The 10,766-nt window shown below is 34.1% G+C and overlaps 1 protein-coding gene across 3 annotated transcripts; it reads left to right on the forward strand.

Annotated features, from left to right (window-relative positions):
• Positions 1–452: 452 nt before the first annotated feature.
• LOC120077103 (uncharacterized CRM domain-containing protein At3g25440, chloroplastic) lies at positions 453–3,745 on the forward strand. Of its 3 annotated transcripts, none has more exons than XM_039030975.1 (5): positions 460–757; positions 1,010–1,472; positions 1,982–2,383; positions 2,913–3,067; positions 3,197–3,745. In XM_039030975.1, exons 1-5 carry the CDS (start codon positions 720–722, stop codon positions 3,219–3,221), a joined length of 1,083 nt encoding a protein of 360 aa, XP_038886903.1. In that variant the 5' UTR covers positions 460–719; the 3' UTR covers positions 3,222–3,745. The 3 variants fall into 3 exon arrangements, with proteins under 3 accessions (XP_038886904.1, XP_038886903.1, XP_038886905.1); XM_039030977.1 differs by having other exon boundaries at positions 461–757; positions 1,092–1,472; XM_039030976.1 differs by lacking the exon at positions 3,197–3,745 and having other exon boundaries at positions 453–757; positions 2,534–3,055.
• Positions 3,746–10,766: the final 7,021 nt, after the last annotated feature.

The following is a 10,766-nucleotide window of genomic DNA, read 5'->3' on the forward strand; positions in this document are numbered from 1 at the left end:
AACATCTAAAACAATGTTCTAAGATATATTTAAAGTAACCATGAATCCATCCGGAAAATCAATTGTTTGATACATTAAATGCATTAAATGAAAAATAAAATCATATTAAATGCATTTTCTCCCTTCAATTAAAAATGGAAAAAATTCCCAAATAATTAATAGACTATACTAAATACATTTTCTTCTCCAACATTAGAGATGTTTTATAAATATTATCATAAATGTATTTTCTCTTCCAAATTTTCTTTCTTTAGTAGTTCACCAGAAGGGATATTTTTGTCTGAAAATAACATTAAATCCCTTATACAAAAATATTTAAATATTTCAACATTTACGAGAATAAGTTTTCAAAAAAGAATAAATCTCTAATAATCCCTATTTGTAAATTATTTTGGACTTTGCTAAGTTTGCAATTAATTTTGCCTATTTTGCTGTATATACAATCCTAAATTAAACGATGAATGGAGTTCATATTTATTTTTTTTTTTGCTCGCAATGTTGGAATATTTGGCTACCCTAATTCGAGCGCTACAATGAAACATGCGAAAATGCCAGTTTCGCAGATTTGCCTTGAATCCTTAATTTCATCTTAGTTAGCAAATTATTGACGAAGAATCAGGCCAGCCATTCTCAACTCTGGGGTTGTTCTAGATTCCTCCTCTTTCATATACGTTCCGCAGTTAACGAACTGTTTGCTTGGGATTGATTGATTTACGACCATGCCTCTGGGTCGCGCTCTATCCATCGCCATTTCCAGGTACTTTCTCTCGCTCTGGAAATCTCATGGGTTTCATTCAATAGTTTTGAAGTCGAATAAATTTCCATATTTATCAAATTCATCTTAACAGAGTGTATCTTATTGTTTAAGTCTGCAGTACCCATTATTTAGCATTATAAATAGAATATCGTTGAGTAGATTTCAGGTTGTCTATGTGATTTTCCATCTGTGTACACATTTTCCCTTTGGAGGCATATGGAATTGGATGATTGTGGTGTGATGTTTATGCAGGGATTCATTGTTTGGATTAATTTCTTTGATCAGAAATGTACCACATCTATCTTTATTGAACATACCCACATCATTTGGGCAGTCCTCATATGGAAGTTGTGAGCATCAAATAAGTAGTTGTACAGCGAAGTCTCTCCAGGAATCAGCATCTATACCCTATCCGCCTGGCTTCTATTTTGCTAGGAGATATAGTATGTGCGAGAGCTTTGGTGGGTTTAAAAAATGGCAATCTGTTAGGTATTTTAGCAATGCAGCTGTGGAGCTGAAGACAGACAGCGATACTGTCAGGTTTTCTTTTGGTGGGTCTTCTAATAATAACGGTTCACCACGGAAACAAAAGGTGGCAAAAACCAAATTGTCTAAGAAGGCCAAAGTGAATGAACTCAGACTTTATCGTCTTAAGGCGAAAAAAAAGAAGACATCTCCCAATCCAGAAGTTAGGATCAGATATTCCCTTGAAAAGGTTGGATACCATCTTTAGTTTATAGTAATACGTCCAGCTTATAAGTTATGATCGAGTGTTAGTCTACTCTTCCTCTATAGAAAAGTGTGCGGCAATCTTCTTGTTAGAGGAGTGTTTGATTTTAATAATTTCTTTTCAGCTTTTTATCCACATATCATATGCTTGCTACAAGTATGAATTAGGAAGGTTATTGAGGTTTGATTAGCATTCCTCTTTGTAGTTGTGTGCATGTGATAAAATGGCCAGTAATCACTTTTCTCTTAATTATTCTGTTCGACGCATTTGTAAAACTAGGAAAGTTTATTCTTTTGTTTAGTCTGTGTATAGACCTTGCATGACTAATAATGTACAGTGATTGTAATGAAAAGTTTATTAAAGGTTCAGTTAAATTTTTAATTAATATGTAGGACTAATTGAATTGTTCTGAGAACTCTTAGTGATCATTTGTTCTTATGAACTATGATTTTTTTTTTTTTTTTAATCTTTGAAGAAGCAAATAATATATGCAGGCCAAAAGGAAAGAAGCATGGCTAATTGAGAAGTTGAGGAAATTCGAGGTTCCAAAATCTGTTGTAGAAAAGTATGATCCTGAAGTTCTTACTGAGGAAGAGAAGCACTACTTGAAGCGTATAGGAGAGAAAAAGAAGAACTTTGTTCTGTTGGGGAGGCGAGGAGTCTTTGGTGGAGTTGTTCTCAATATGCATCTGCATTGGAAGAAGCATGAAACTGTTAAAGTTATTTGCAAGCCTTGCAAGCCTGGGCAGGTTCATGAATTTGCAGAAGAACTTGCTAGATTGAGCAAAGGCATTGTGATTGATATTAAACCCAACAACAGCATAATTTTTTATCGGGGAAAGAACTATGTGCAGCCCGAAGTAATGTCACCTCCAGATACGCTATCAAAAGACAAGGTAAGCTGATTGCATTCCTGAAAACTGAAATGATCAAATAAAGTACATTTAATTGATTAATGCGATTATAGCTTTTTCTTGGTTAACATTGGACAAATAAAAATTTATCTGACTGGGGTGGAAAACTGCAATTTGTTTCACTTATCCCAGGAGGAAAAAAAATGCACGGGGCTGCTATGCATCTGTTTTGTAAATAAGAGAGGGCCGCACTTGAGTGCAGGAGGGGAGTGATGTAACTTGTAACTGATGTTTGTGTGAAGGACTGGTACCCACCAAATTCGTAATTTTGTTAGGGAATGATGAAAGAGGGTAGTAAGATAATGATGGACCCCAATCGTGAAAGTCTACAGAAGGAAGAAAAAGGGAGAAAAGGGAAAATATCCAGGACCTGGAAATAAGAAGAGTGGAGATCAAGAAATGGGGAATTAAATCAAACTCTTTAATTTTCCTATAATGTTGCATTTTACCAATTTAAGAAGACGTTGGAAAATGATAGGCAACATAACTTTTTCTATGTAAAATATTGCAGGCCTTGGAAAAAAGTAAGTATGAACAATCACTTGAACATACAAGTCAGTTCATTGAAAAGTTGGAGAAAGAACTTGAAGATTTTCAGAAGCATCTTGCTCAGTTCAAGAGGAAAAAGGAAGAGGCTGCTGCAGATCCATGGTTAACTCATGACCGGTAATTTTTCTTTTTTACCTGTCATTTCACTCACATATTGTTGTAGTTTGATAGCTTTCAGAGCTATCTTTTCCTGTCTAAATCTTGTTAGGTCTAGGGTATTTAACGTTTATGTGTCCTTTGTTGCAGGAAATCAAGCTCGAGAGATCACTAGGACGTTTCAGGTGAAATTTGGGCCAAAATGGAGCACTTAGGGGTATATTGGAACAACCGGGCTAAAAAAGGTGCAAAATGACCAAATTACCCCTAAAGAAGAGCGTTAATGCTAAGCAACATTGCAAGGCAGCAGCGTGGCATTGCAACGCCGCCGCAGTGTTGTAACATTGTCGAGGAGAAAGGATGCCTAGCATTGCTCAATGCTGCAGCGCACTGGGTGTTGATGCTTGTAGTGTCCCAATTATGCGAAGCTTTCACAATTTCATTTCTAGGTGTGGAGAGGTTCCATCCTGATTTTGATGTCACTCTTATGCATACCTTTCTTTAGTTTTTAGCTTAAGAGTTTGATTTTTTTTTAAAATTTTTTAATTTAATTTAATTTAATTGCATTAAATGCTGATGGGTCTTGGCGACATCGTCCCAACGAGAAGCTAGGTTTGTTTTTCTAGTTTAAGGGTCGGTATTTCGGTTGTAAATTGTGAGGATTGCACACCCATTTATATACATAGCTTCATTCAAACATCTCTACCTCTTGTTTTAATTCTTTAGCGTGATTTCATTATTGATTTGACACATCATCTATAGTTTATTGTCTAATAGCTAAAAGTCTTCATATAATCAGTAATTGTTGTGTGACGCATGTATGTTTGTTGGCTATTCCAAAGAACCATGTTTATATGATCAAAGCTAAAATTAGAGAGAAATTGGTTAATTAATTTAGGGTATCCAATTACTTAATCGTCATGGTAGTACTCTTCAAATGTAATGCAAATGTTTAGGCCTACACGAAATGATATTGTATCCAATAGGACGATATTTAGTTTAATTATGGTATTTAATCTTAATTAATAATTGAGACTCTCGATCGGCTTTTCTAACAAGTTGGTTAGGCTAAGTGAGTTGGTCTTGTGTTTTGGATGGTAAGAGTTCCTCGTGGATTAGCAATCAAGTAAATGCTTCTATGTAATTACTCTTTATTGTCTAATTCCATGCCTCTACTTTTCTTGCTTTAATTTTTTCTGCTTTTTTCTAAGAGTTCATGTGATCGATTAGCTACCAAATAAACTCATTCATTTGAACTAAACTGTTGAATGTTATTATTGTTGATTGTGTGTCTTTACTTTGTTTGCTTTCATCTTTCCTACCCTTTTATTTCTCTTTCACAAGTCCCCTACATTACTGCTTTAACTAGGAAATTATAGGTTGCACAAAGCTATCCTTAGGCTTTCATGTAGTTCGACTTGGTCTTTTGCTAAATACTACACCTACTAGTAGTTCTTGACTAGTATTATTAATTTTATAGGATCGTGGAAGGCCTCGACAACTTTGGCACCTTCATTGGTTCTTGTCCAACATAAATGTTTATCGAATAAGTTGAGATCAAGCACAAATACGAATACAAGACATGGATACGATACAACATGGATACAACACATATCATTTTTTAAACCTAGGATATGGACACAAGGACACGTTTATTTAAATATATATTTTAAAAAATATATCATTTTTATATCAGAAGAAAGTTCAAAATTTAATATATTTCGCTCTCAAATTTTATTGTTTTGGTATATATGTGTAATGTCCCAACACTCTATTGGTCTAATAACAAACATCGAAGTGTCCAACAAAGGCTATGGCGTAGGAAACTTGGTTAGTTGGTTGCCTTTCACTTTGTGCTGTAGTAAGTATAAACTGTTGTGGACTGATACAGCTACACATTCTAGCCTATTTATGGAACCTCATTAGCACTGAAAAAGGTGAAAATAGCTAGTACTGGCTGCTTTTTGCAAACTGGTTTACAATACAACTGGTTCAATGCAAGTAGCTATATAGGCCTATTTGAAGTCTTTTGGATCATGCAATGATGCAGTCAGATCAATTATGGGGATACCTCTATTTTACCTTCAAATTTTGAAAATACCCAAATGTTTCATATATCTCAAATGCATAGTCAACCAAATCTTTTAATGGATTTTTATGTTTTTTTTTTCTTTATCAATTTTGCCCTCATCTTGTTTTAGACATTTTCTAAATCTTTTAACATTAAATCTTGTGAGGTTGTTGGGAAATTGGTTAGTTTACGTTTCCTAAACAAACATTTATCAAGGTTTTGATTTGAATTGCTTTAACTCCACTCTATGTCACGGCACTTCAATGCATGAAAGTGCAAAGACTAAATTACTATAAATTAAAGTTCAGTAACTAAATTGTTACAAAATTGAAAGTATATAAACTAAATCGTTATAGATCAGAATTCATGAACTAAATTGTTATTTTATTGAAAGTTTAGAGACCAAAAGTGGTTTATAACCAATATCACTCATTGTTGGCGGGGGAAACTCACACATAATCTTAAGTGTTCCTCTAACTTACTCCTCTAGTTTGGATTTTTCGTTGGAGTTAACTCACGTGAGAGTCTTCGTATCGGTGTGGTGTCGAGCCTAGTACACTCCATAAGTGGGACCAAGGTAAAAGAAAATATAAAATCACAAAAGAATTGATATACTTTTTCTCTCACCCATGTGAAGATGACCAAAAACAATTATTACACATCAATTTCCACTTTCTCCATTTTTACACTCAAACTAAAGGTAATCCCTCATTTCTTTCCATTTAGACATGTAAAGAAGAAATAATTTCTCTCTCACTTGGCTTGAAGAAAGAAACGAAGGAAAGAAAAATTATAGAGGAGAAATTGATTAAACCAAGAGATAAAAGAAAGAGCTCAAGAGGAAGAAGAAGAAGAAACTCATGGATTTAGAGTGGTTCGATGTTGAAACACCCTATATCCACTGTGAAAGCTGCGAGTAAACTTCTTTATGCAGCAAGAATTTCAGATTTCAAATATAGATTACAAAATAAATTTATCTCTTAACTCTCCCTCTCTTGAATGCATGTATTTATACAGCTTTAATAATTTAATTTTCTTCTTATTTTTCATGTAATTTGTTGAGCTGTAACAAAGAGATCAAGGATGGAGATTAATTTTGTTTTAACCATCAGATATGAAAATGATTTCAATTTATTGGAGGAGTTGGTTTCAGATTTAACATACTCTGATGCCTAAGTTAGTAGAAAGAGTATTTACTACAATTAGGTATGGAGAAAGTTTATTACCCTTGAGGTTGTTTGTGTGGGACTATTTATATGATCATTCATCTGACATCAGCTTGGAGATATGTGCAATGTCGGTAGTCAAAGTGATTGTGGCCCTCAAAGTTGTAGAGTATCAATGGCGAACTCGACTCAATCATTTGTCATTTAGTGAAACTCCACGAGTTTGATTGGTTAATGAAACTCAATAGTTTAACTTTCCCTTTTGAGAGCACAGATTCTTATGCAAGTCTCTATCTCTTTGAATTTGAGTACGTCTATGGAACTTGGGCCTTGCTTGAACAACCTTCTAACACCCATGTTCTTTTTAAGATAACTTATGTTTTACTTGGTTTTCCTTTCGATTATTTCTTATGAATTTGCTCTATTTATTTAAGCATGCCATAACTTTATTTATAATTTGATATCGACTTTTTCTTGACCATGTTTACGTGTGATCTAAATTTAAGTATTTTAGTTGTAGATCATTTTATTTTGTTCATATACGTTCAACACTTCAAGGAAAAGATGATTTCTCGATGTCAAAAGCCGTACACAAAGACCCAAAATCGTCAGAATAGGGCCTTCTCTTCATGCGTCAGCATAAGCATGAAAAAATTCTGTCGAGAGATCATCTACCAATGCCCAAAGCAAATGCATTGATAATATATCTATCTTTTGCTCATATATACGACATCGGGATAGACTCTCTCCTCACATCGTAGAGTAAGCGCTGAGACATATGCTCTCTCCCAATGCTATTATAGTCATCGAGAGATAGTTTAACAAGTTGATGATTCAATTCCGTTGGAACATTTCTCGACACTAAGCATTAGTAGCGTCGGGAAAAAGTGTATATCCTAACAATGCATTTTGATGTCATCGAAAAATACTTTGATGCTTTCTTCCAACGATTTTTGTTTGTTGCCATAAGAGATTATTTATTTTGGAAAATTTTCCCAAATTATTGTTTTGTAACCTAAAATTTTGACACAAAAAGAATAATTGAGTCAACCAAAATTTATATCATAACATTCAAATCAACCAAAGTTTTGAACATAACATTCAAATCAACCAAATTTGTTCTATCATTCTTGTTTGCTTAAGAGTAGAGAATGTTTACATACAAAGTATCTAGAAGTAAATTACAAATATGTTTTAGCCACAAATATGTTTTAGCCGTAGACATCCTAATTATATTAGAGATCCTCGTCCACATAATCTTCAGCTCATGCATCCAAATTAGAACCTCCAAAACACCTAATATACATACAATTTAATTAAGTTGAGCCATTAGTACTATTATTATTAAAGGTTATCAATAATTAAGATTAAAGTTATCAAAAACTCAATTCAATGACAAGCATGCAAAGTCAACTCAACATTTAAAACTTTATAACTTTCAACTCATCCAACTTTAAAAATATCTCATAAAAACCTTGAACAAAACTTGAATAATAAAAAATCCTAGTATCTTTATATTGTAAACTCAATCATAAGACAACATTCAAATCTAATCTCAATACAAGGAAAATGTAGGTTCTCACCTATCCCCGCCCCTGCCAACTACACTCATCCTACACCCACTCCCAACCCCCCACCCCTACAATCTAAGAATCATTGCAAACATAGGTTCTACAAAGAACATAAAAAGTACTTTATTTTCCTTTGTTTAGAGTTAGTTTTAATTTTACTTAATATTGTTAGATTTGATGTCGTTTCCTAGTAAATTTTAGGGTTTTAACAAGAGAATGAGATATGCGGTCAACAGAGTGAAACACAGACCAATTTTACCCAGTAAAGTCAAAAAGAGGCTAAATCTCTAAAGTATAGAGGAAAACAAGGCCAAAAATGCCCAAAAAGGGGCATCCTAATTCGAGAGCATAATTCTGGGTGGCATCGCGATGCTGCAATAAGAAAGGCCCTCATTCGTGCATTGGTGTCGCAGCGTCGTGACGTTGCAAAGTGGTGTCGTTGTGCCATTCACTATTTTCGAACAATTTTTGCAATATTGAAAAATGTTTTCTATTAATCCTAGGGTTTCGCAATTGTTCATTCTATCAGGTTTTGGAGCCTTAAAGTCAGTTGTGCTACAAAAAGGAGTTAAAAGAGTGATGAAAATCGTTTGGAGGTCGTTCGTTGATTTCGATCGAGGTGTGAACTAAGGTTTGGCTAACGTTCTTCAAAGACAGTGAATCACTTCGATAATATTCTTTCCTTTGTCTTTTTGCTTTCTTTCTTTTCCATGGTTGTTAACATGTATGAGAGTTTGTTTGTGATAGCAATAAGTGGCTAAACTTCTTAGTTCTAGGATGTTGATGAAATTATTCATGGATTTAAGTTAATTCTTATAATTTTTATGAATATTGTGCTATTGTTGTTTTTCAATATTATTGTGCATCTTTGTATTGATTGATCTTTAATGTACGTTAAGTTAAATGTTCGATTTAAAAAATTAAGCTATCATGAAAATAGTTAGGTTACCAATGAAAGTTGATTGTGACTTTGTTTAATGTCATGTTTCTTAATTTAGTTTTAAGATATTAGCAATCAATTGGGTTTTGCATGAGAAAAAAATTAATTTTTAGAGAAAGTAATCATAAAAATAGTTTCAAGACTTGAACGTATCAATGACACAAAGTTCCATAGAAATTTTGCATGACTTAGTGAATTTCGTAAAGATATCAATACCCTTGAGATTCAATCTTTGAATTACTTTTATTTTCTATTATTTTAAAATCATACCATCATCTTATTTCCGATCCTTAGATACAATCAACACAATCTAGAATAATTAAAGTAAATCTAGGTATATGATCTCTTGAGGACGATACTCGACCTCCCAATGTTGTTTTACTATATTATAACTTGACGTATGCACTTGTGCCTATCAAGTTATCAATATCACAATTAGAACTCATCCAACTTTAAAATATCGCATAAGAAACTTAAACAAAACTTGAATAAAACCCTTGGATCACAACTTTCAACTCATCAACTTTAAAAAGATCTCATATAATGAATAGTAAAAGTTCTAGAATCATTATAATGTTTTAGAAATATGTATTTATCCAAAGTATGTATTTACAAGGAGTGTACAGAAATATAAATACTACACTAACAGCTTAAGAATAGAGCCTACAAAAGATCTACCATGCTAAAGACTCTACAACTAGAGGGCTAAGTATACATTCACACCCCTTCAAACTCAAAGTGGTGAGGTTGGAATCAGCTTGAATTTGTTAAGTAGTGGAGAAAAAAACCGAGTGACAAAACTTTGGTGAAAATGTCAGCAGGTTGCTCAGTGGTAGAAACAAATCGTAAAAGTAATGTTTTACTTAGGTGATGATGACAAACAAAGTGACAATCATTCTCAATATGCTTGGCGCACTTATGGAAAACATCATTGTGAGTAATCTAGATGGTACTATGATTGTCATAGTGAAGGATAGTTGCAGACGATTGAGGGACTCTCATATCAGGAAGAAACCAACGAAGCCACAAGAGCTTTGAAGTAGTATCAACCAGAGCGCGATATTCAGACTTCATACTAGAACGAGAAACAACACTCTGTTTCTTACTTCGCCAAGAAATGAAAGAGTCACTGAGATAGAAACAGTAACTGGAGGTAGAATGTCGATTAGTAGGATCACTAGCCTAATCAGCATCAGAGTAATTGGACAAAACCAGGGAAGACCAAGAAGAGAACTGAAGTCCATGTCCCAAAGTTCCTTTGACATAATGGAGGATACGGAGGACAGTAGTAAAATGTATGGTCTGAAGAGCAGTCATGAATTGACTAACAATGTGAATAACATATGCAATGTCCAGACGAATGACTGTCAGATAAATAAGGCTGCCAACAAGTTGACGATAGAGATTGACATCCACAAATGGAACTCCATCAAATAGAGTCAAGTGAACATTGGAATCGAGTAGTGTTGGAGCCGTAGCAGAGTCAGTGATACCGAAACACACCAAAAGATCTGAGGCATACTTCACTTGAGACAACGAATAACCAGCAGAGCTCAATGATAATTCATGGCTAAGAAAGTGTTTTCCAAGGTAGTATTATAGATCAGAAACAACCTGAGGATCATCCCCAGTAATAATCATATCATCAACATACAAGAGAAGAAGAACAATACCATGAGTTATTTGTAGCATAAATATTGCTGTGTCATAAGGACTGAATGTATATCCAAGTTAAGTGATGATGGAACTAAATGTTGCAAATCAAGCTTGAGGGGCTTGCTCCAAACCATACAATGCTTGATGAAGGATATATATCTTCTGGGATGGAAAAGAGACACCTGGGGGCGGTTGCATGTACACCTCCTCAGATAAGGCCTCATTAAGAAAGACATTCTTGACATCCATTTGAAAAAGTGGCCACTGTTTGGCTACAACAACTATTAAGAGACACCGAATAGCTGTCATTCATGCC

The sequence above is a fragment of the Benincasa hispida genome, chromosome 5 (assembly GCF_009727055.1).
Source record: "Benincasa hispida cultivar B227 chromosome 5, ASM972705v1, whole genome shotgun sequence".
NCBI lineage: Eukaryota > Viridiplantae > Streptophyta > Magnoliopsida > Cucurbitales > Cucurbitaceae > Benincasa > Benincasa hispida.

What these genes read in the sequence shown, in the direction of transcription:
- LOC120077103 (XM_039030975.1), top strand. Translation starts at nt 720, where the DNA reads ATGCCTCTGGGTCGCGCTCTATCCATCGCCATTTCCAG. An exon ending in CTATCCATCGCCATTTCCAG is followed by an intron (nt 758 to 1,009) that starts GTACTTTCTCTC and finishes ATGTTTATGCAG; the next exon opens with GGATTCATTGTTTGGATTAA. An exon ending in CCATGGTTAACTCATGACCG is followed by an intron (nt 3,068 to 3,196) that starts GTAATTTTTCTT and finishes CCTTTGTTGCAG; the next exon opens with GAAATCAAGCTCGAGAGATC.